The sequence below is a fragment of the Chiroxiphia lanceolata genome, chromosome 1 (assembly GCF_009829145.1).
Source record: "Chiroxiphia lanceolata isolate bChiLan1 chromosome 1, bChiLan1.pri, whole genome shotgun sequence".
In the NCBI taxonomy this organism is placed as follows: Eukaryota; Metazoa; Chordata; class Aves; order Passeriformes; family Pipridae; genus Chiroxiphia; species Chiroxiphia lanceolata.
Genome location: NC_045637.1, coordinates 90420617 through 90447531, shown reverse-complemented (window position 1 = coordinate 90447531; position 26915 = coordinate 90420617). Strand labels below are relative to the sequence as shown.

At 39.2% G+C, this 26915-nt stretch overlaps 1 protein-coding gene across 14 annotated transcripts in view; it reads right to left on the bottom strand.

Moving 5' to 3' along the window:
* HIVEP1 (HIVEP zinc finger 1) overlaps positions 1-26915 on the bottom strand; it is a 137303-nt gene that overhangs the window by 25399 nt on the left and 84989 nt on the right. For all 14 annotated transcript variants that reach the window (XM_032681382.1, XM_032681401.1, XM_032681373.1 and 11 more), the window contains 4 exons: positions 13623-19576; positions 7307-7440; positions 5782-5957; positions 3672-3776 (listed from right to left, as the gene is read on the bottom strand). In XM_032681382.1, coding sequence (XP_032537273.1) covers positions 3672-3776; positions 5782-5957; positions 7307-7440; positions 13623-19576 — 6369 coding nt within the window. The remainder of the gene's footprint in view (positions 1-3671; positions 3777-5781; positions 5958-7306; positions 7441-13622; positions 19577-26915) is intronic.

The following is a 26915-nucleotide window of genomic DNA, read 5'->3' as shown; positions in this document are numbered from 1 at the left end:
TTCTGCACAGAGGCCACTCTAATAAGTTCTGCCCATCTACTGATTTCATTATTAAATAACTATCTTGTGCAAGTTTACTCAGGCATACCATAGTACTCATATTTTAGCCTACGTATGATACATTACAAATTTAAAGTTTGTACGTATTTTAATTTGAACACAAATTATTGCTGTTTTTAAGACTGCATGGCAAAATGTTGGGTAAGCAGGGCCAAAGAGGACATCCCCAGTTGCGGTCTGTCACACTAAACAGTTCACCTCCTCTGACAGTTTAATTCAGATATTAACATTCCTCACATTGTAACCCCGTATTTTGGTGACAAGAACATTCCACAGAGCAGAAGATGAAAGATAAATGGATGAGGGAATGGTTTTGCATACAAAAACCCAGGCCAGAAAGTATTTACTAATATCCAAATGATGACAAGTCCAAATACAAAGAATGCTATGTTAAAAGCTCTGATCATATACAGTCTCAGACAGCTAGAGAGCATTTTTCTTTTTTTCCTAAACTCTACAGCACAACAACATTTCAGCTTCTCAGATTACTGAAAAAACCAGGCTCTGTGTGTGTGTGTATGTTTGCGCATGTGTTCAGAATTGTGCACCATTTTGCACTCCTTCTTCAATCTGCATGCACTTCATCTCTACCGCTGTCAGTCAAAGCTGGCTTCTCCTATGAATCTAAAGAATTATGTATTTAAATAATTGTGATTGCCTACCCTTTAAAAAAGACTACATAAAAATAGAATCAGCAAATTCCTTCACAAAAAAAGGACTGGTGCTTTTGTTAAATTTCTCTGTAAATTCTCTAACTCAAAGTCAAAAACATACGGCTTAGTTATTTTAAGCAAAGGTGCTTAAACAATCAGTATTCCAAATGTTAGGATAATGAATTAGGTGGAGACAGACAGACAGACATTCTACAGGTCAGGAAACAAGCCAATCTCACACAGTTTACAGGAAGAATTTTTTTTTCTGAGGTCATAATTATTTCTTATCAGATTTTCTGCACCTTACTCTACTGCATCTCACATTGCCTTCCACATCTCACATTGCCTTCCAAGTGAGGAAAGGGATGGGATTAGGCAGAACACTTTGTAAGAGACTGAACTTCTTTATCAACCACACAACAAAAATGTATGCTTCTAAAGAGGTTTTTTAAAACACTGAAGGATGTATGGCCCAAACCTGCCAGCAACGCACGTCAGAGGGAGAGGGTGAAAGGGCCAAAGAGATAACACAACAAGTGCAGCTCAATACCCACGGTGCATCATGTTTTCCTTTGTGGGTTACATGCTCCTGCACTGGTGTGGGGAAAGGGCAGCCAAAGAGCCGTTAACTGCAATGGCCCAGACACTTCAAAAAAATATTCAATCACATTCAAATATAGCCCAAATTAGCACATAAAGGATTTCAGATAGGGCAACAGAATCACTTACACTTAAAAAAGTATGTATGCAAATATATCGCACTTTTTTCCCCTCCTGATTCTGCCTTAAAAATAGGCTGACAACCAAGACTGCATTATCATGAAAAATACCTTCATGCGTGGCTAGGTGAGCTGACAGATTAAATAACATTTTTGAAGTGTACAGTTACGGAATTTACATGGATAATTGTAAATGCCCTGTACATTGCAGCAACTGGAGAGGCTGGACTGGTTTGGCTGCAGCAAATGAATGTTTATCATAGGTTTAATTACCCTGCCTCTTGGATAGGGCTCTACTGCTGAGCTTTGTGCTGCACAGCTCGTTTTACTATGGGTACTTGAGCCAGATTCTTTGGAGAAGGTACGGATTTTATCACCAAGTTGTTTTTTGTTTGGGGCTCCAGTTAAAGAAAGGTTACCTTCTCTACTCTGGGGGGGGGGGGAGGGGAAAGGCATTGCAGTCATAAAATTAAATTCCATGAATAATTTCAAGGATTATGAAGCAAATTCTGTTGAACGTCTGGCTTTTTTTTTCTTTCCAAACTGGAATATTTAATTTATTAAGTAATTACTGTGCTGAAGCAAAGAACATATTCAGGAAATGTATAATATATTTATACTATGGTTAAACATGCCTGTACGTGTTATGTAAAAAGAGAGAGCCTCTCTCTCAATTAAATAGTCATGAAGTCAAAGGAAAACATTCTTGCAACAAATGCTTGAAATGGCTTCCTTCTACCTAGAGTTACTGAAAATTCTGTCAAGATTTGAAACATTTCCCATTACATTATAAAGACAAATGCAATTTTTAATGTATGCAATTGGGAATACAGATTTATCAATCAATGAAATGCTTTTAGTTCCTAGTAAATGAAAATATCTGTTCAGCTGTAGTTTCTAAAACTAACAAAAATGTCAAAAGCTACAGAACATCACTTAAAAAAGTGACACATTTTCTGTCATTCGAAGGCTGAAAATGTTAATAAAAACTTCCTCTGTAAGAAAAGGACAGTAATTCGTCCTGACACTTATCTTTTGTGTTATTTATTTGGTACCTCAAATTGCGAAGGGAGACGTTTTTTGCTTACGAAAAAGGAGTGTATCAAAGAATGCCAAAAAAGGGAAAATGCAGGTTTCTCTCTACCTTGCACACTACTGAATCATACCAGCTGAGTCATATTGCCATCATTATTCAGAATTAGATTCAAGTTGATTCGCTTATTCTGCTAGTAGTTGTCATACGGGAGTAAGTGCATTCATCTTTCTTTCCCTTTACTATTTAAATAAAGACCCCCACTGCTTTCGTTTCTCAAAACCTCATCCGCAATCTAATAAACTATTCCACTGCAGGAAGAAAAATACACCAAGGCAAGGCAATACAACTCATCTCGCCACCGAGAAATGTGAGGAAGGAAAAAAGTGCCACCCCTGCACTGAGACATGCCGAGATCCAAACCAGTCCTAATGCACAATCCTGTTTCCCGTCTCACTGCGTCTGGTGCAGGCGCACCTTTCTTATCACTCCGAGCAAATCCCTCACGAACCTGGTTTGGTTCTCTTTGACTGTCCTTGATCTCATCTCCTCTCCAGTGGAAATCTCTTCGGAAGTAGGAAGTGCAGAATTCCAATTATTAGCAAATGCATTCATTCTGATAACATTCTCATCAGTAATGAAGAAGTAGAACAGGTCAAGATGAATAATGTTTTTTAATTTCTAAGTGATCTCTATATGTAGATTTATCCCTATTATTTGTGAAGGAGGACAGAATGCTACATTGGAAGATGACTAGCTTTCTTGCAAAGCATTCAGCAACATAGTTGTGATTTGTGTTGCATGTTAGTGATATCATTTTAATGAAATATGCATCTCAAAACTTGGACCATTTAATCCACAATTATTTTCAAAGAAGCACTACATTTGACTACATTTTTTTCTAGGCAAACAGCTGTTTTTCTGGTATTTTCAGTCTTGTCAAATTTATCTGTGAAAGTGACAAAGTTAAACTGCATAACACTTTGTGAAAAATTCGGCAGCAATTTATCCTTAGCATATGCTTGTCATTTCTTTTGCTGAAAGTTCTTCCAGTGTTTCTTGCTCCCTTGGACTAGCTCTTAAAATTTTTATCTCTGTATCTTTTCCCTGTACAAGAATTGAAAAGCTTTGGAAAAGAAAGGGTAAGAAATTGGGATGACAAAATAACCACAATAATTCAGTAAAGAAAGAAGACTTATTTCTTACCGAATTCTTCTTCCCCATCCTGGTCATCTATTAAGCCTACTGAGACTCCCAAATCCATGCATTTCTTGCTATGTGCCTTTGACTTCATATGTTTTGTTAAATTTCCTTAAGAGAAAAAAAACCAAACAGTAACTACTCTGTTACTATAAATGTCTACAAATATAAACTCAGTGTGTTTATCTCTTCCTCAGGTACATTTATAACAACCTGTATGATTTGATTTCACAATTGCTAGAACCTTGTCCCTCAGTGCAAGCTGTCAAGGGCTGAGGTAGATTCAGCATCCTGAATGCTACTAGCTCTCTGGCTACCTTTCCAGAAGTTTTTTATTGAGATACAATAGAATGGAAATCCTAGATGAGGATGTATTTTGCACTGGTGTAAGAGATCCCTCCTTTGTTTATGGCAAAGTATAAAAAAGGCTGATTCAGTCTTCAAAGTCATGTTGACAAAACTGTTACATGAAACTAAAGTTCATATCTTGCCATTCTTTTAGTATTTGATGAATCCTATTTTTACTGTAAACGTTTTCACTGCCAACTTAAGCAAACACATCAATTTCATTCAAAATCAGAACATGAACATATTTGATCTGAATCTCAAAAGTGAATGCGTAGCTGAGAGGCCCGACAGGCTGCTCCCCCTTGTCCTTCGAAAACAAAATATGGCAAATATCATCAAGAAAAAGTTAAGAACGGTTCAGATCTGTAAATGACAAGATCTATAAAATGCATGTTACTAGAAGTAACTGCTTACTTTATACTTAAACTTCCTATTGTGTCTCAAAAAAGTTTCTTTGAGGTGTTTAAATGGGAGAAATTACAGTGTAATGGTGACTTTTCTACGGTTATGGAGTACTTTATTTCTGCTTTGAAATGAAGGTAGTAACTCACCCCAAATGTTGAAATAATTGTTATGAACATATTGACTCACAAATAGCAAATTTTCCAGTTTTACATACTGCATGAAGTTGCTGACTACACCGTCTTGTTATGAAGGGTGGTTTACCAAACATCGAGCACCCAACTGTGTGACTGACTCTGCCAGCAGTAATGGCAACAGCTGGGCATACCAGCTGCAGAAGAGGACATGAATACAAGTATCTGCTACAACTGAAAGCAGGGAGAACTTCACATGGGCAGAACTTAACTACTTGAACTTGGCCAGCACCCCTACTCTGCAAAAACCATAATGAGAATTTATTGGGTTTGCACTCCAGCATTTCATCGTATTGGCAACATGATGACCCAGTCTGTCAGGATGCAGTGATAAGTTTTGACACATCTGAAGCCTATTCATCCCACTTTGTGCAGCACCGGGTTATTTCTTGGAAGTTTTCCACCCAACCACTGAATAGCATTGAACCCACTAAAAATACAAATGTTTCTGAGGTTACAGCTGGGGGGATTATTGCTAAATTATGTTCAAGGCCAAGAAAAATTTTACGGCTTAGAATTCTTTTGCTGAAAGTATTTTGGCTGTAAATTTCTCTTGCCTGGATCTACCACTGTTTATTATACTGCCTGCTTAAACTAGGATGCATTTAAGTCTCTATTGTAAACAGGCTTTAGAAAGTAGGGATCCAGCTCTGGGTCTAAAAAGGTCAAGTGGAAAGTGAACCTTGTTCTTCAAGGGTAAAAAAGTAATTTCAATATAGTAATTTAATAAAGGCTAATTTCGTTCCTAGAGCAATTGGTTGAGTGCCAATATGAGTACAATATATGTCCACCTCATACCTCCAAAAGATCAGTGCTTCAGACATAAAATTCTGTGTCCCATCCCTATCTAGGATGAGCAGCTAACCATCTCACTTGTCTTCACCTAATTTTCATCATACTCCCAGGATTTCCCTCTCCCACTCCAATTTCTCACCTACTGTGGCATGCCACACAGTTAATTCACATGTAGATGTGATTATCTGAATAAACATACAGAAGATAAAGGAAAAGTAGGAAATTGGAAATTACAAATATTTTGAAGCACTAGACAATAAAACTCCACAGAGAGGCAACCTCTTTAGCTCATGAACAGCCAATTATGAGAAGAAAAGAATTCTACTTTAAAATAGAAAGAAAAAAGGGGAAAAATGTACACAGTAAAGTGCACTTGCCTTTAGTTTTGAAGGAAAAGTTGCAGTAATTGCAGTGGTAAGGACGGACATCTGTATGTGTGCGAATATGCTTCTTCAGCATGCTGGGCTTCTTGCAACGTATTCCACATTCTTCACAGATGTACTTCCCTCTCCCTCTCCCTCGAACATACACATAGTCTTCGTTTGACTTATACCTAGTAACAGTACCATAAGAGTAAGGCAATCAGTTGTAACGGGAAAATGATTCTAGTTAGAAACATCAATCTACTAGAATTTCTAAAATAACACATTAGATGAAAATGAATGACTGAGAAAACCAATCATGCTCTTTTTCTGCTCAGCTTCTGCATTTACTTGTTAAATTCATGTCAATATTTTTCTCTAGGTAATCAGATTTGTTTAGGAATAACATCTTATCTTTTTTAATAAAGATACCGTTGATAGTTAGCATTTAAAGATTTCAAATTTCCTCTTTGTAACACAGGAACATACTTTTTAAAGGTGTCAGTTCTTGGAAGCAGGTTTGGGCACCATGCGGAAGCTTTAAGAGAGCATCTTTGAGGCTCTGCGTTGGATGCAGAAAAGGAACAACATTAGTTACGACAATGGGAAAGTCTTTATAATTCCCTATCAATGTCTTTTGGACTCAGACTATGGGGATTGTCTCTAGATGAAAAAAAGTCATTCAGATTCAATTGCACCCTTCATATTTCCACTCAAGGATGCCAAAGGTTGCACTTAGCTTTTGTGACCTGGTCCCTGCAACGTTTGGATCTGTGCAGAGACACAGCAATGCTGGTAATAGCTTAACTGCTTGCCTAGACTAGATTCCAACTGGGAACCAATAAATGGAAAGCCCTAGAGCGGACCACCAATTATGAGAACAATAAAATATGCACCACCTGTGCTCCAAAAATTGTAGAGGTGTCACTGGCATTTTTCTATTTAAAAAAATCTGTTTTCTACAACGTTGTACATAGCGCAACACTGTGGCTAAAGTAACTGTTACTCGTATCAGGCAACAGATTTAAAGTATTATGGTGCAGGGACTAGGGCTCTCAGTAAATATTTCCATGTCATTTTTCAAATCAGGAGTTCTCCAGGCTATGTATGCCACAGCAAACTGCCAGACAGACTGTACCACAGGCTGCTGCTTAGCCCCTGGACTATATCCTCTCTAGTTACAGTTATACAGCCCTACTGCAGAATAGCTGTTATTTATCATGTAAGAGAAATACAGGAAAAGAATTTACATCTCTGGCTGTATCTAGCTGCCTTTACTGCTGATTAATGCTTGTTCCTTGGAAAAAACTGAATTGCACTGCCTACTGTTCTTTATTTTATTACCCCTTCTTGTAACTCTCATGGCTCCATGATTCTGATGACTTTCCATTTTTCTTGGAAACATAACCAACATCCACAGACCACAATATGGGAATTGTTGCTTAAAATAAATCAATCAGGAAGCAATATCTCTGCAAAGTCTAGAATCAAGGAAAAATATCTTTCAGATGATACGTAGTATACAAAGTACAATACTTGCCCTCCATCAAATATTTTAACTCTTCTTGGTACAGTTTTGACAAAGGAGTTTTCTTTATCATGCTCAGTGCTTGATTCAGAGTTTTCCTTATTGCTGAATTCAGTCGCAGTCAATTTTTTTCTATTTAATGCTCGCTGAAAGAAAATGAGATACGCTTATCATTAAAATTAGTGTCTTTCATATGCTATTCAAACATTCAAGTTATGATGAATAAAAGCATCATAAAAGCCACAATTCTAATAACTGTTTTTTGAAACTGTTAAGATACATGAAACAAAATACATCTTTTGCCAAACTTCTTCTCTAATACGCATTGTCTATTTGTGGACAGCTAAATCTACATGGAGATTATGGCTCTGTAGGAAATTAGGGATGCTTTGAATCTGCAGTAGGAGATGCCTTTTTTTTCTTTTGGGAAGGTGAAGGTAATGCTTTTTAGCTACAGATAGCCTTCTACAGAGAAAGATGTGTACATTCAAATCCAAGTGCTTCCTGAACAGCTACAGCATTGCTCTCATGCACTTGATGTGGCACTGGGACCAACTTGCCTGCCAGTCAAGGAGCTGCCTTCCCATGGCAGAGCAAAGAGGAGAAGAGTGGGAAGGAGAGGTGTACCAAGGGAAGATACTAATAGGTAACATTTCTGAGTGCTACTATTTTCTAAAAAATATACCTGTTTTGGTGTCGAAAATGACTTCACAATTTGGTGAGGTTACCCTTCCAAAGCAAGGCTCCACAGTTCATTACTACTGACAGACCAAATTACAAGAAAAAGCATACCGGTTGCCTAGCAGAACAAAATCACCTTTCTCCATTTTCCCAAATTACTAATAAAGGAAACTTTTTTTTTTTTTTTAAAGAGGATGAGTTCCCTGAACATTTCCCAATTGAAATCTACCCCTTCCAAGTCTAGGATATTTATAAAATGGGCAACAATGAAGGAACGATCCAATTAGCCAGCAATTATTACTGCTATATTTATAAACTGTTCTACCCACGTAGCTGGCACATTTACCACATTTGCTCATATTGATAAGTGAATAAAATTATGAGAGGAAAAAAAAAATCTGGCCTTATGTTTTTCACTGATTATAAAATTTAATGCTGTAAGCTTGCGAATTCTTGGCAAGAGGAATGACTTCACTGGCTGACTTAAAATGACTGATCAATTACGCTGTTCATTACATATATTGAAAGGTGACATCATTCGGGCACCCGGTCCTTGCCCATTGTCCTTCACACAGTCTCAGACACTGCCTTTACTTCTACTTCCCATCTGATAAGGAATTAACACAGATCAGAGGAAAAGCATCTTCCTATTCAATTCAAAGCCCTAGAAATATGCACACACACAAGCACTACTCCAATCTATATGCCTTCATACAGACCTCTGGATTGATTTGGGCTGCATTTTCAAATATCCGAGCAGTTCTACCAAAGCACACAAGGCAACTCTGCCTGTGTGTAGGAAGAAAGAAATTTCACCCTGCATGTTTTAAGAGCACCCATACAAGGTGGATGAGAAATATCAGAAGTGAAGCTTATTCCTGGCAACTCAGCCATGCTGTAGTTCCTATACACTACCTGGTACATGAATTGCTTTTGTTTCCACTGCAAACAAAGAATGACAAGGTGACATTTGGAGTTAAACAGGAAAAGCCATGGAAAATACAGAATACATACAATAAACCCAATACCACATAAATATTCACAGTAGCTGGAATAATGCAATCTCTAAGTTCTTGATCTTTCAATCCTAAATACTAAGTATTTTTTCCAGATTTAATTTTTAGGAATGAAAACACAAACGAAAAAGAAAGATTCCAAAAGAAAGATTTCGTTGTTATCCAAACTATGATGAAACAGTGTTATAATAAATTGTATATTCACAAAAGCATCTGGAGTGCAAAAACTAACACAAGGCCACACACCTCTGATTCTCCTACCATTCCTTCTTTTTTTTAAACACATGTGTTTATGTACAGGCATAAGATAGCCTAACACAGGTATTCAAATTACTATTTACCTCCTCTGATGTACTTTAGTTTACTGGTTATATGCTATTTTAGAAATTGCTTCAGTGTCTTAAACATGCAAAATGCTGCTATCAAAGATGCTCTAGCAGAAACACTGAGTTTCTGTCACAGAAATCTACAGAAATGCTCACTGACAATGACAAAAACAGTCTGTTTCGTTTTTTATGAAAAATTCCAGCTGGATGATGATGACAATTTGGGCCCTCTGTATCTTTTAAAGAGCAGCCATCTCTAAGGAGCACAGGTTTCTTGTGTGGAAATCCTTTAATGTACCTCACCTAAAATCCACCAAACCCCCACACATACTGGTGGAAAGGGTAGAAAAACAGCAGCACTGTAAAATATTCCTCTCTACCATTGCTTATGCCTTCTGTTTCTAACACAGTCTTGTCTCTCTTCTCCCACAGAGACAAGGACCATGATTCATTTCTGCTTCACTCATTTTGCTCCGATTTAACTCCATTGTCCTCAATTACTGGTATAAAACTGAAAAAAAAAAATTGCTCTTAGGGCTGCCCAGAGACCAGAGTTCAGTAGATACTTCTGGTACTTTACAACATCCTTTGGAAAAAAAAATGCTCACAGCCTGAATCATCAACATTATAAATTTCAGATTAGAATATTCATTAAACATTTTTCCCATTGGCAGACAACCACTTGGGGAAAATGCTTTTAATGTCTTTAAACTTTTATTAGTTTACACATAAAAATCTTCTGCATTTAACTACTTTCTAGTAGTGAGCTGGACTGTTGTGGCACATCATCCAAGAAGGGAAAGCTTTCCACAGTTAAGAGAAACTTTCCATTCTTCAGCCTACTCTTGCTCAAAAATCATCACCCTGGAATATTGCACACATTACTGATTCACTTCAGGAAGTGGAGCCAAGATCAATATGGGGGCTTGAAGAAGACCTGATACAACACTAATGACTTCAGGTGAGGAAAACTGGTGAAAAGTAATAATAAATGGAACAACAAAATAAAAAGAGCAGGGAGATTATACAAGCCTCTGTGCAGGTGAAACCGCCTGTTACATTTTCACGTGCTGCACTCATTCCAGGAGCTTCTTTTATAATAACATTTTGTGGTTTGTTTTCTGAATCACTGGAACGTGGCAACTTCACCTATTGCCTCTGAGCAGTGAACTGTGAAGAGCAAATAAAACCCAGGGTTCTTTATTGTTTGCATTTTGTTCACGTGTATCTTCGTTTCCCATGGTACCTATTTTTGAAAGAACTGCTTTTTTTGTGACACTGATGAGTAGTGGTTATGCAGTAGCATGAAATCTCTGTGAACATGACTTAGTTCTGGGGGCAAACTCAGGAACAGTTCAGCAAGTCACTTTATCTCGATGAGAAGATCAGCAGTTAAAGCCCTATGAGCAGAATATGCCAAATCAGTCTGTGAGAGAGGAGGTGCTGCATTTTTATTATTTATAAATTGGATTATAGCAGCACTTAAAGCTCTTCATCAGGTCAGGGTTAAAATGTGCAAACCACTTGAAAAAACACAACTCCCAGAGACCTGCAATCTAAACTGTGGTTCCTGAAGGAACTCAGAACCCCATCAACCTTTTAAGCAGAAAATCAATCACATTTTTTTTAGAATTACTTGATAATTTGTTTTTTGGCTTTGTGCTTTTTTTTTTTAATGGAATGTTAATTTCCAAAAGGACCTCCAACATTTTCCATCCTCAGGTTCAAATAAAAAAACCAAAACAGTAGAGTTACTGGTCTGAACTGAATGAGGAATTTCAGTTTCTGCTTTTTTCAAACATGGTTTCTGTGAGGAAGTTTCCAAGATGGCATGAGATATTCCATTACCAGGTCTGACTGGAGACTGGTAACACAGAAGTATATTCTAGCAACAGCAGCAGCATCATTTTGGAAAGCAGCTGAAATCCTGCTGCCTGAGTCATTAGAAAGGAAAGCAGACAAGCTCTGGAGGTGTTAGGTCAAAGCACCTATCAGGTCTTAGAAATTTTTAATTTCTGCCTTCCTATACCTCGCTCACACCATCTGAAGTGCCAATTAAACTTTTATTGGTGCTTTCTCACTGCACTTTCTTCCTTCACAATGGCTCTGAGCAAACCCTGTAAATCAGCCACAAGCAGAGCTTAAGAACCCTTCCTTTTCATAATGCTCATGAGCTTCATTCAAAACATCAGCAAGCAAGACTGAAGAAAGATTAGTAACTGTGGTTCTTTGTGGCAGAAGCACTGTAAATGTACCTGACAGCTGCCTATTACAGCATTTAAGCACTCCTGGAGCGTTTAAAAGGGTGCTGTCAAAATATTTTTTTAAAAAATTATTATCCATTATTTATAATCTAAACAGAGTTTGTTTGTAGACAAAATCTTTTCTTCAAGAGGCATGCTGCAGCTTCGCTATCAGTGAGTTTCTTCTGATAGACTGTTCTTTAAAAATAAAACAAACATGAGTCAATGACATAACTGATGTGAGACTTGCCTTAAAAGGACTTGTTCAACTAGGTACAATGAAAAAGGCTAAACGTTTGATTCCTTTTTTCCTTTTTCTTTTTTTTTTTTTAATTTGGCACTATTAAGTACAACACCTCATAAAATGTATGAAGAAGTAGACCTAAAAAAAAGGTAGTAAGAGTTTAAACCAAGGCAGCACGCTAACATGGAACCAACAATTCAATTCAATTAAAGCACCATAACAAAGCCGGCAGCCTGTATGTATTTTCTGCATGAGACATCACGGATAAAGTTTTGAACTCCAATATAAATATTAGCAAAGTCTCCCACTGATTTCAGAAGGACCAGGTTTAACTCTATGGCTCTTTTGGCCTTAAGGGTTTCAGCGCATCTTCTCGACTAGCCCTGTAATTCTGAAACTATTTCTTCCTCTCATACAATTGCTTCCTCTCATCCTATTGCTTTTTCCCCACTGACAATTCTGTATCTTAGCAAAACATTTAGCAAACACAGAAGCATTCCAGGGTGACCTCTGACAGCAAACCTCTGTCACTCAACACCCACAGGGATATGGGTCTTTTCCCGAGGCAGTGGCACGTCTCCTCTAGAGGGACCGCTGGCAGTACGGACCCCGAGTCCCATCCCAATGACCAGGGATTTTGCTGATGGCAGCCTGCAGAAGTAGGACAAATTACAATTGCTTTTATGCCCCCACCAAAACACTTCCATGCCCTGAAGGATCCTGGAGAAAGGGAGGTCTGTGACTGATGCTGCGTTTTTGCCAGCTCCAAAGAAGAGTTTGACACCAAAGACACGGCGTACACAGTAAAGAGGAAAGAAAAGTGTGAAATCAAGCACACTTCAGAAGGCTTTACGATATCACTAGATGAGACAATAAAAGATGGTACTGGGTCCATTAAAGAGACACAAACAGCTGCTGCCATACTATTGGGCAAGGAGCCACCTTTACCCATTCACAGAAGTGGTTCAATCACTAAGAAACACCAAAACCAGTCCAAACCAGCACAGTTTTCATCCTGTCTATAATAAAACTGTCCAGCAAGTAAAATCCTGATCACAACTGTGCAGCCCCGAGACAGCTAAGGAAATAAAAAGTGAGTACTTTGCTCTGACATTTCAGACTCTGGAATGATATAGTGTTTTATGTGGGTTACAACCTTTGCCTGGATTATATTCCTCAGCGCAAGATTTAACATCACCTTTTGGGCCATATTTATCCAAGAAGTTGTTGGTCGTTTTACGGCAGTGTAAATTTTGGTATAAACTTTGCTATTTCTGTCATTATTTCACACCACCGATTAACCTAGATGGGAGAAAGGGAAATGGTATACTCCTCCTTGCACAGTTAGATGATCAGCAATTGTGAAAACTGTTTTCATGATGTTTCCACAGACATGTTCACGCTGAGCACTGTTTTGTAACAGAAAATACTAAATGACCTTTAAGGCAAAATATGCAATTATGATCTTAAATTAACCTGTTTTAAGTTAAAAGTGTTTAAAAATATTTCTATCAGAGTTATTTTTGTTCTACTTTTGCATGACAAAAAAATAGTCAAACATATTCCTGCCACAATAAACACTCTATATACGGATTTAAACCCAGGAACTAATTTCCATGAAAAGCGATAAATCCTTATGAACAGGCTTCTTAATCGAATTACTTAAGATCTTTTTAGCACTTTGATCCAGCATAACTAAAATAAATAAGCACATATACTGTATGTGTCAGGCATATTACATTCTCTAAAATATGAGGAAGCACAATTTCCAAAGCAAATCCTCTGTAAATGATCAGTATATATCAAGCATTTAAGTACCTTGGTTAAGCTGTTCTTCCACTTGCTTGAATAGACCAGTACATCAGATCTGGGATGAGTAGTTCTTGCTAGAGTGTACAGTGGTTTTTCAACTTTTTGTTTGGAATTGAGGAGGGAGAGAGCTACCTTTGTCGACAAACCAAGTGGATTGGGATTGCTGGGATTAATGGTCCATGTAGAATAGGCAGAGATTTTCTGATCGTTTTGCAGCAGATGCAGTGGTTTTCTCTTCATGAGATAACACCAGGTAAAATTTGTTGTGGTCTTGAGGCTTGGAAATGACAACCTCTGCATTTCTCCTGCATTCATGGCAGCCAGTGTTGTTACAGGCTTTGCTTGGCCCGGGCTGTTGATGTGTTTGCTCTCATTATTGTTACTTGGGGACCTTCTTTCTTGACTGCTACTTACAGCCTTGAGAAGAGAACTCTGGTTATTCACTGGAGACAATTCAGATGGTTTTCTAACTGCAAACACTGGCGATGTCGAAGACTTAAGGTCTTCAGATTCTGGGGACTTCTTTAGGGTTTCTGAAACCCCAGTGTCAGATGAATGATGGTCAGGCAAAGGCAGGTCTGAAGTACTGGCCTTGCTGCTTTTTTCATCCTGTGTAACACTGTCAGGTTCCAAGAGGTGATTTTCAAGAGGCTCCGTGGTGCAAACTTGTCTTACCAAAACTGGTTTCTTTTGCTTACTAGTAGGGTCATTAGATCTAACATTCACTGAATGCAATGGTCTAGCATCTGTCATACAAGCAGCTCCACTCTCATCTTTAACACGTTTCTGCTGCTTTTCCATGGCAATATCTAAACTGTTGGCTGGAGAAAGCATTCGTTTACTTGAAGCTGTAGCTTCTGGTTGAGGGAAGAGTCCACTAACTGGCACTTTCTGAATGATATTCGAAGAGCTTGACAAAGGTGAGTTTCTGGTTCCATTTTCTGGTTGTGAATTTTCAAATTCAAATGAATTTGGCAAAGTCCTCTGATAATCTTTGTGAGATTTTGGCAGCTGAGTTTTACCTTCAAGCGTTGGCACTGTCACAACATTTGTATTGCAGATGGACTGATTTACCTGATCCTGGGTCACTAAAATGTGAGGAAGGGGTGTAACAGTTGCGAAGCCATAGGATGGCATACTGCTGTGAATACGGACAGGAACCACAAAAGGAGGAATCTGACTGTTGCAGTTATTAGGGACAATTTGCTTTAAAGGAGGCACAGAGTATGGATTAGACATGTCAGACAGTTTAGTCTGCATTTCAAAGGAGGATGAATTCTGATCCACCCCAACTTGACTTGGACCAGTCTGAGTTGATAAAGTACTTTTTAGCAATTTAGAAGAGCATGGCTGACCTATATGTAATGTTTTAACTTGAAGTTGATACTTTGGAGCAAAACAATCCTTTTTTTCATCAGGATGACAAGAAAGCGAGTCTGTGCTTGCTTGCTCCCCTTGGGCTGATGTTTTAGTAGATGGCTGAGAAGGCTGAGAAGGCTGATGAGTCAAGGATGGCTGTCCTTGATTATTCAACACATGATCTAGAGGCTGTTGAACCGAAGACAGGCTAACAGAATTACAACTTTGAATTGCTGAGTGAGGCCTGGAGTTAGTCTGTGAATACTGTGTACTTGAAGGAAAGTCCACTGAAGATTTGCCAGAGGTCTGCAGTTTGTGTAATGGCATTGTGGGCACATCTGTAGCATGAGCTGTCTGCAATGAAGAGGTTGATTTCACTTGAGGCTGTTGATTTTCTGGAGCAATATTTAAAGATATTTGTCTTACGAATGGCCCCCTCCTCCTTTCTAGAAGAGGCACGTGTCCAGCAGCTCCATTTGCAGATGACACTTTTGGAGTGGCTATCTCTACAAGCGGGACAGGTTTTGATGGAGACATACTTCCACAGTCAAAAGACTTACTTCTGTAGTCCACAACCTCCATTGAGGGCTGTGTGCAGCTGATTTGCTCTGAGGCAGCACGTCTCATTTCCCGGTAATGAGGTCCAGGCACAGACAGTGCATGTGAACCAGCAGGAATCATGAGGAATTCTGACGACTTACTAGCAGGCTCTGCTTTGGAAGGGTTCTCAGCCTTCAAAGTTTCATCTTTATCAAGTGAAGTTGAGAAACTGGAGGCATGAGACAAGCTACTCTCCCGACTTAGGCTTCTAGAAAGTGTGGAGTCAACACTTGATTCAGCAGATGAATGCTCCATTTCAGCCAAGCGAATTCTTTTCTTCTTCGGTGGAAGCTTTTCTGTTGGTAATTTTGACAGTGTTTCGCTGCGCTGTGGCCAGTTAAACCTTTCTGTCTTTTCCTGGTCACTGCACTGGTTTTCTTGGTCTCTGTCTGGTTCTTCTGTGACCAGTATTTCAGGAACCTGGATGTTATGCTGTCGAACAAGTCTTGATGGTTGAAGTGGCGTGCTTCTCTCGTTAGAAACCAACTGGCTTCCCTGAACTTCCCCTCTAGGTGATTCTGACGACAAGGGTTGATGATGCTGGGGATTGTTCAGATAAGACTGTCTGTCTTCTTGGATTACAACTGTATTCAAAGAGCGGTGCTTTGCAATCTTGTTGGGCTCTTGAGAAGAAACTGGTGATAGTCTTTCAAATGACTCTGATTTCTCAAATGAGCTATTTCTGCTCAGTGAATTGGTATGCTGTATTACTGAAATGCCAGTCCCTTGTCTTTTCAACTCCATCTTTTCTTGCACAGCTGAACTTGCCTGCTTTTCAATGAGTGGAGCCACCTTTGGCTCAATAGTCTGATCTGTGCCTCGAGCCACAAGGTGAACTTGGGAACTCTGAAGCAGAAGTTTGCTTGGTTGTTGTGATCCTACCACTGTTGTCGCATTGTATTTTGACAGACTGGAAGAATTTGCTGGCTTGCTTTGGCCTTCTGTGTTCTTCGATGGTATGCTTGTATCATTTTGCTGTGGGTCATCATCATCGCCAACACTTTTCATTTTCCTTCTTTTCCTTATCTGGGGTGTCTGCTCCCAGACGCCAGTTGAAGTAGTGACCCTGTAGTGTAAAATTTGAGGCTGTGTACTGTTTGTAACAGCTTTATGCTCAGGCTCCCGGATTGCTGCTTTAGTTTTAGGTCCATGCAACTCTGAACAATAAAATTTCTTGTGGTTTTCAAAATTTTCCAGTTTTCTATATCTGTTTCTGCAGGTTTCACATTCAAACATTGTTCCTCGCACCTGAGGGGACTTCTTTGTTTTTTCTAAATTTGATCCCTGTGCCGAGGATTTGCTCCTTTGTAATAAGGATTCATTTGATAAATTACACCCCAGATAACTTTCTTCTACAGATCGCACCAGTCCAAGACCTTGGCTTTCACCAGTAGAAGAATCTTCTATTGCTGCCTGTCTAACAAGGGTCCGAGGGTGTCCGCCTTGGTTCAGTGGAGCAGCAGGTCCTGATACAAAAACATCATCATATAAAGAGCCAATCTTATCATCAAATGACTGGCTTCCTCGAAGGGGGTGAGAGGGAGGTATTACATTCGGAGGTACTGCTGAGTAACTGGTGGTAGGCATGGAATTACTTCGTGTTATAGGTAAACAGTCAAGGGATGGTACAGAAAGAAGAAAAACTTGCTTTGATTTCTCAGTGGGTGTAAAAGGAGACTTTGGTATATCAGAGCTTGAGCTAGTTCTTCTTCCCATGGGCTTTAAATCAAACTGGAAAGAATCTTTAAATATGTAGGATTTTGGTGAATCTATGCTTCCTCTTCTCGAAAGAGATGTTCTTCTTGGTTTCACGCTATCTAACTGTTTGTCATCTACAACAGCTTCATTATCAGAAATTAACTTTGAGATACGCTCCTCAAGAGTTTTTGTTGCCAAGGGAGGTCGCATTTGGCCAGAGAGAATCAGATTTTTTTCAGCACAAACAGTTTGTACCACTGATGCCACCACACCACTTGTTCGTGGCACACAGGGTAGGTTTTTATTTGGATCTTTCTCAGAGGTCAACAATCCCCTTACAAAAGGAGCTGGAGGGCTCATTGTTTGATCGGCACTTTCAGAACGAGAGAAATAACCAGAATCAGTACTACCTAAACTTCTGGGGCTCAAAAGACATTTTCCTTGCTGATCTTGAGAACCATCAGTTGCCTGTTGTCTCTGAAGCTGGGCATGCACTGATCCTACTGCAGATCCCAGCTGTTCCTCTAACAGGCCCACTTCTACTTTCTGATGCTGCTTTATGTCATTCTCCTTGAATGAGGCTGTATGTGTTACATTTGACTGAAGAGTTGTCACTTTAGAATCTCCTTTTCTCTGTGCTGCAGCAAGCTCGGGTGCGGGTTCTGTTACTTTTGGGCTATCAGCCCTTAATGGAGAAACATTTACAGGATGAACTACTACTTTAGGTAAAGTTGCCCTTACTTGAGGTTCTGCATCATGCAATGAAGAGTCACCTGGTATACAATCTGGGTTGCTTACTGGAATAGGACTTCCTTTCTGCAATGTTTCTGCACTCGAAATGACTTTCATTAATTGTGCAGGTTCCAGTTCTTGATCATCTTGTCTTTCATCGGCAGTGCCTTCATCTTCACTTTCACCGCTTTCTTCCACATCTGAATGAATGCTAAGTGCTTTGTCCGAGTCATGCGATAAGAAGAGGCCACCTGAATCTGGTTGTAGAACAAGTCCAAGTTTGATAGCGTGTGCATGAGATTTTTTGTGCTTGTACAGATTGCTTTTGGTTTTAAATGAAAACCCACATGTCACACAAGGATATGGTCGCTCTCCAGTATGGGATCGGATGTGCTTTTGGAGAACACTGGGCTTGGCACAGGCCCGATTGCAATACTCACAGACGTATTTCCCTAGCTTTTTAGGCTTCTGGTCTTTTAAGAGGTTACATATTTGTTCTACACCATGGTTTACAACTGATGCTATCTGGGCTGAATTATACACCGGACCTATAGGCAAGTGTGTTGAACTCGATGTGCTAATTGACAAAGGTGAAGACGAACTAGCTACTAACTGGTTTTGAGAAAAAACCTGAGTTACAGTGGAAGATGAGGTGTGAACGACAGAAGAAGTTACTGCTATGCTGTATATCTGCTGGAGCTTGGGGTTTTCTTGACTCTGCTGTTGCACCAGCGACCTAGTTAAACTTGGACACATAACAACCTGGTGATTTTGTTGACTGGTTTTAGTAATAAGGTCTTGTGAATGAGAAACTGATTGACCTTGTGCTTGTCCAGTCTTGGCTGTTGTTGCTACATGCACATTGTTCAACGTACATGGGTAATAGTGAGGTCCAGCTGCAAACTCATGCTGTGACAAAGCAGACTGATTTTGGATGCTTATTGTATTGGACGTGAGACTAGAAGAGGTGCTTACAGTTTTATTTGGTCTCAGTTTCTCTATTTGCATCCCATAAGGGGGGCACTCTTGTGCTAAGGTGTTCAGTTCAGGCTCCATAGCTTTTAATAAGACATCGAATGCAGTACGCGTACACGGGGATGACGTACTGCAATCAACAAAATTAATACATTCATTACTGTCAGTCTTTGTTTTACTTGATGAGGAGTTTGAGGGAGGCTTCCTCTCTGCCGAGTTCAGTTGGTTTGCATCAGTATCCCCCGCTGCCTGCTTACACAAATCTAAGGACGGATGCGTCAGTGAAAGCTTTGTCTGCATTGATGCCTCAGATTTGGTTGTTTCAACACTTATCTCACTACTAAGTGCTCCCCCATTTTGTTTGGTACATTGATTTCCATTTTGCATGGGTAGGTGATCCTGTGCCATGGCGTGTTCAGAGGCATCTGGAAGAGCTTTTAGTGGTGAAGGCTCTATATTTTGCTTAACCTTGGCTTCAGTGGGGCTTCTCAAAGGCGATTTTGGTATTTTTTTAAGATGGTTTTCAGACACAATCTTTTTTCTTTTCACACCCTTAATTGTATCTTGGGTTCCTCTAGTACCAGCATCGGTGATTTCTGTTAAAACACAAAGAGAATAAAAAAGAATATTCAAACTGGATAATGCAGTATTTTTTTTTATTTATACCACTTTAGCATCTCTAAGTTTCAACAGTAAGCCCTGGGGCAACAGGACTGACGTCCATCTCTCCAGCCTCCAATACTTTCTTTTAACAGCAAATGTATCTTAGTGAAGATCTATTTTGTTTTCCTCAAAAATGAGCAATGCTTTCTAACTGATGCTCAAAGACATTACAAAAGTAATTCACTATAGGAAAGGCTTCAAAGAAAACGTAAGAAAAGAAAGGCTACTGAAGGAATATTTTAGCAACTCCTTTTCAGATAAGTAAAAGAAGCCTCTCTCTTGCACTAGTTTAAAAATCCAAATCGTTATAGGAGCAAAATGAAGAACCAAGACACATATGTCATGTTTGTCACTTTTTCCATCTATATGTCCCTGTAGTCAAGGAATGAACACAACTTCCTCATGGTTATATTTGTAAGTAGATTTATCATGGAAATGGCACAACCACCCACACCATCTGTCAAATACTGTATTTCAGAGCTCCAATTACTGAACTTCAATAGCATTTCAGATGAGCAACTACTGCGGATGAATAAAATCAGTCACACTTAAATGACTTTCTATTTGTGCATCATGAAACAAAATAAACTAAATTTCAATTATTTTAAAACTAGCTACACTTGTTGCTGATTTTAAGCAGATATGCACACAGAGTTTCAGGGGGGTTGTGAAGAGTAAACGAACTGGAGTATTATTCAGCAGAATAATTTTGCAGCAAGTACTTATATTTGTAGATAGTCCAATTTTCTCTATAATAAAAATACCTATAGACTGAATTTCAGTGTTGATACTTAGAAGCTTTTCTTTTTTATAGATACTTGAGTTACACACCTTTGTCTACCTCAAATGAGTGATATTTAATCTATCAGCTAATTCCTATTTTTGTTTCACTTCTTTCCTAACATACATGCAGTCATAGCCATTGCCTCAGCTAACATCACTGGTAGTGTAGAAGAATACTAAATGCATGTAAATTCATTTTCTTAAGCTTTAACACACTCCTTCATCAGGCTGTTAGCCAAAACCCTATTCATCTTCTTGCCAATCTGATGTGACTAGAGGGCTGATGGCTCTGAGAACGTTCAGCCGCACACACATTTTGGGAAGCAGCACTGAGTAACCCCATGCAGTATGTTTACCTGCACACTCAGTAACAGAGGTTTATGTGCACTTGTAGGTAAAGAACAGCCTTAAGACAACATATAAAGGGACAAAATTCTCACAGTCAACTTCACAAGGAGGCAAGTGGAGAAAGCTCTGACATCCCAGTACCCACCAACCCTATGGTGTCCTTGGAGCGGCACAATTATCCCCTTGCAGAAACACCACCTGGCTTCCGTGCTGCAGTGGGAGGAAAGCCAAGGCATCGTGTGCATCTAACAAGAGATACTGCAGTTGATGAATCCAGGGTGGAATTCCTGCTCCATGTAGAGGAAATCCAGGCAATGCTTAAAGCTTGTCTAGCAGAACAGAATGCAAAGTGACCAGCAGGAGAAAAAAAGGCAAAAAGATGTTATGTTTTCTCCATGCCAGAGCACAACCCAACTAGGATATGTGCTACTGCCAGATACTTGGAAATTCAAAATCCGATTTCCAGCTCCATGCCAACTTAATTGTACGCATATATTCACTTAGGGTGAATGGATATTCAGGAGATTACCTTGCAAACTCAAAGATTAGAGACTACACATCACACAATGTGCTGGTTTTGGCTGGGGTAGAGTTAACTATCTTCACAGTGGCTGGGAATTATGGAGTCTTGGCTGCGTGGTGCTTGGTTGCCAGCTGGGGTGAAACCGCGACACACATAATTTATAGCAAATGTGGAAGCTCTGCAGAACCCAATCTATTCCTCTCCCAGTCCCACTACAGAAAGCATAACTACGAAGAGTAAGAGCCTGTTTTGTCACATTCAGCAGTCCTATGCAAAAAATGCTTGAATCACTGGCTCCAAATCCTAGTTATGGGGACTGCGTGCTCCTCTTGTGAATCCAAAAAGAAGTTTCTGCAGTAATTCTTCACTTACATGAACTTTAGATTTATTGCTTTATCACCAAAACCTATTCCTATTAGATTGGATTTAATATACTCAAAACCAAGCAGTCTTCCATCACAGTGTTTTTTACTTTTCATTGCTTCACAATTAAACAGTGGCTTACAGTAATAAGTTACCACTGATTTTATTAATGGTGAATTCCTTAAAATTCATAGTCTACTGCAACAGTTTTTTCTTCAATAACAATAAAAAACAGTTTTACGCGAATCAAAGAGAAAATAACAAGGTAATTATATAAAAGGGTGCTTTTAGCCACGGTTTGGTGATCTCTCTGAAACATGGCCATGTTAATTGAGTGTAAGTAATTTGGTTCCTTTTATGCACACACTGTAGCTTTTATCCTGTCACAATCACGCCCCCACACCGATCATACTGCCAGTGTTTGTACCAGAGCACTACAGGAAGAGCTGGGCAGATTACACACAACTAGGAAGGTAAGAGTGTCAGGAATTGCAAACATTCAAGCAAATGTACGCAAAAAAGTCTAAGTGTTTCATACTGCAGCAATTGAACAATCAAATGATGTGCTGCTTCCTGATGCCTCAGAATATTCAATAACTACTGTTTCTGGGTTCCAACCATGTAGTGCAAAACAAAAAGCATACTCAACCTGCACTGGTGAAATGGAAACCAACACAGCTAAAAGATGTAATGTGGGCTTACAGAAGCCTTAAAGAAAGTAAAAATGTATTTCTAATCTACCAATCAAGCAATTAAAATGATTAATTCATTATGACTACAAGATCAGAATTTTCCATAATCTCTTTTCTGCTTTACTTTTTAAAAATAGTGTTCAACATATGCCAGAGCATAAGAATGGTTTGGGAAATGGAAAAGGAAAGAAAAAAGAATAAACAAAGGCAATTTATGGACTGCATTATGTAGAGAAATAGTAATTTCTTTTCAGTCTTCATAATCACTAATTCGGGTGTTTCTATACCAATAAAATTCCAGTTTACAGAAATCATGATAACTAGTTTCTTGTTTGTATATTTCTGACTCTACATCTTCTGTGATCCCAGAAGTGGAGTAACAGATTTGCTTCAGTGCACCTGTCTATAAAATCTTGTACTTTCTTGACAACGGCTTAACAAAGCTTAACAATAGTTTATGTCCTGTGCCCTACTCCTGGATAATTTAGAAATCCTTATTATTATCAATGGAAATATTCACCTCATGTTTACTAACAAGCAAATTTTTACCATATTCTGGGGAAAAAAGGAACTCCCGACAACTTTGTTTCACTTATTTTTAGCTTGTCATTCTTCTTGTATAAATCTTTGCTTTGTATTTCTAGTTTATGTTGAAGATATTCCACCACACGTTTCTTAAACTACAGCTACATGCTTGCACAAAGGTCAACTGCATCACTATTTCCAGAGGCATCAACAAAACTGGTGAAAAGCACCAGTCCCCAAATGCTACACACTCCTCTGCCTTCCAGAGCTACCAACTTTCAGGAGTGTGATGACTTGTCAGGGCCATGTACCCACATCAACAAACTGACACTGAACAAAGAGAATGTAAAAACATCCTCATATGGAAAAAACCAGAAAAAAGAAGTTGATCTGCCTTTCTTTCTCTCCCTGATGTTCTGTGTGCTCTGCTCACCTCCCTCTGCAATCACCAAGCCCTTCTCATCAGTGCTAATTCCCCTTTTTCCCTGGTGGTATAGTGGTGCTGTTGAGAAGTGCTGTTATCTCAATCAGATGCCTAAAAAGAATCTTTCTCATAAGTTGTATTACATCAAATAGGATTAAGTTACCTAGCCCAGGAGAAGAGGGGACAATGCCACTGTTCTCAGCACCTTGTCTTTCATATCCCAGGGACATCAGAGCACCTCTTTTGTGCTTTGCCTGCTTTGGTTTTGTTCTGTTTGCTCTCTTTTGCTTTGGTATGAATTCTGCACTCAAAACATGACAAGAAAAAACTGATATTTCCAAACATGATTTTTTTCACCTACAATTTCTCTGATGCACGTCACTCTATGCACAGGAGATAGAGCAAAAGAACACAGGTGTGATGGTGTAGATAGCAATTTGGCAAAGTAACTCACACAGCAAACAAAGAGAGGTTATAAGCAATCTGATTTTTTTCTTCCAAAGCATTTACTAGTGAACTAGACAGTGTCTTGACAAAATTATCTCAATGGTTTTGTTTAAGTAACTTCCAGAACTGCCTGTCTAAAAGCCTACATGTTATTATAACACCCACTCTCTTTCTTTCCCTTCTAATAGAGCTACGTGCTTGCACTTAAAAAAAAGGAAGAGAGTAAGAGGGAACCGAAGCAGGGAACCAAGTTCCCTTCTCCCTCAGTGCCTCCCCGTGAGCACGGAGCAAGCAACCACTATCTGTCCCTGCAGCCCAATGAACAGCATATTTTTCATCTCATGCACTCACTTTATGCTGCAGAATTTAGAAGAATCATTGCAGGCTTTCATACAAGAGACCAGATTTTCAAATCCAAGTGTCTGATCTTTAGTTCCTAATGTGTACTTCAGCTGCCAGGGCACTGCAAGTAAGATCAAGTCTCTTCTGAAAGTGTTCAGCTACTAACTGATGCCTTAAACGTACAGCTAACAGGTTCCTCTGACACCTGACAATGCTAGCAATCAAAGATGGAAAGGTTTCCAAAAGAGAAAGACCATTACTAAGGATCTTATTCTGATTAAAGCTAAGTTTCCCAGTGTCTTTACATACTCCAAATATTCTTATTCTTGACATCTTATACTTATTTAATTCTGATTTCACTGAAACTATCAAAAGCAGTCATGAATCACCCCACTGAGTCTGTTTGAATAAAGAACATCATTACGAGATAAACAAATAAGTCTTGTCAGCAAATATAAGGCCACCAGAACTTACATTAAATGCAGCAAGGAAAAACAAAACTTTCATTTTTTATTAAATCTCCTCTTTAGCTTCATACTGCCTTCTTGTGTTAAGTACAGCCATAAATATTTTTCCTGAAATTATAGTTTTTCTGAAGCGTAAAACAAATCCCAAACAACAAAATCTTAATTACATAACCACATATACAACTATGAAAATGTTCACAGACAACAAGTCAACAGAAAGATTTGAACAAGATTAACACAAGCACCATGCTTAATTTTAAGTACAAATAGAATAGGATTTTAAAGTCAATCCCCAACAATTTTAGAAGTCTTACTTCAGGCGCATAATTTCAGACTTATTGAGATTGGCAGAGGGTGGTCACTCCCTGTTTCAGAAGTCAGGAGGCAAATCAAAGAACCTGGGGAACTCCAAGTTAGCAGTGGTATTTAAGAACCTATGTCAGCAGGGTTAATGTATGCTTAAGTACTTTCATTACTGAGAACACCAGTCCTAACATATATAGACCAGACTCTTAAAAAAACTTGATCATCAAATGTCAAACACATTTGGGCATGAATTAATTGCAAAGAAAAGTAGGGAGAAGTTCAAAGGCTAAAGCCTTTGACAGGGATTGGATCAAGTGTTCATCTGTGCCAATGTTTGTCCCTTTGTTCATATCAGCAAATAGCAGACAATTCCATAAGGCAGGGATAAGGCAAATATGGCTTCCTTATTTCACAATGCCTGTAAACACATGATTCTTGGTGTTTTTAATAGACAGCACTAAGCTCTGGGTTGATATGTGACTCATCAAAGGTATTATATTGGTTGTCAGGCAGAGAGGGGTTCCCCAAGCCTCTTTAAAGGGTCATTTCACCCCAGATTTTTGTACTGGAACGACTGTTTTATTAGCATAATTTCTCATTATTAACCAAACTAGCAAACATCCTACTAACACAAGCTCCAGGAAAGGTGCACCTCTGTTAATATGTGGTACCAGCACCCATCTGAGTAGCACCATTAACCTCAATAACAGCACACATTTTTGTAAAGTCAAATCAAATTTTATTGCTCCCTACTATCACATCCTGGTAAGCCCATAAAATCAGTGCATGTTGAGCTTATATATTAAAAGTAAATGTAGAGAAAATGTATACTGATATATACACCAAGAAATCATACACTGTACCTCTACGACTAAATAAATTTTCCAAATCTAAAAATCAGTATTTCGTACCATCACAAGACAATTCAGGTGAGAAGCAACCTCAGCAAATCTCTAGCCAACCTCCTGCTCAAATCAGGGCCAGCTATGGGATCAGACTAGGGTCTTTAGGGCTTTGTCCTATAAGACCTTGGAAACCTCCATGGAGAGAGTCTAAACAGCCTCTGTGAGCAGCATCTTCAGCTGCTTGACTGCCCTTATTGAGAACAAGCCAGTCCATGCCACTCTTGTTTGAACTTGTTACTACTGCCTTTCATCCTCTCAACACGCTACACTACGAAGAATATGACTCCATCTTCATGACAACCCCCTCCAAAACCACCTCTTCTCAATCCTGAATGAGCCCTGGTCCCTCAGCTTCTCCTCAGAGGACAAGTGCTCCAGGCCTTGAATGGTCCCTCAACACTAAACTCACTCCAGGTTTCTGATGTTCAGCCTGCACTGGGATTGATGAGCAGGGGAAGATAATTCCTTCCCTTGATCTTCTGGTTGTGCTTTCATTCACACAGCTCACAATGCTGTGGCCTCCCCTGCTGCCAGGCATGCTGCTGGCTGGTGTCCAGCTTGCTGCCCACCACACTCTCAGGGCCTTTCCATGAAGCTGCTTCTGGACTGCCAGTCCCCAGCCTGGGGCTCCTCCTGCCTGGGTGCATTTGTACCTGTTGAACTCCTCCCCTGGTTGTCCACCTATCCAGACCTTACCACCTTAACCTGGATACAATAATATTGTGGGAGACAGTGTCAAAAACATCCTTAAAGTCAAGGTAAAAAATTACATCCAGTATCCCCTTGTCCCCAAAATTTATAACTTTATCATAGCAATCTATTGACTATTTTATGATAATCATCACAGCTTTCATTGATTTCTATTGTTATGAGACTGGAATACATAAAGTTGAATGTCTAAAAGTACTTTTGCTCATGTTTATACTCAATACACTGCTGGCATGCTTCCATAGTCTTCATCTTATTAAGTCATCAGGATCAGAATACACACCAATGACATTCTCTGGCTGCACCAGGAGCAGCATCCCCAGGAATTCTGCTTTTCTATTTTTCTTGTTGCTTAATTCCTTTTCCCACTTGCAACTTCCACCAAACAAATCACATCACTGAATTCTGCTCACATTTCATCTTAGTAATGGCAAAAGTA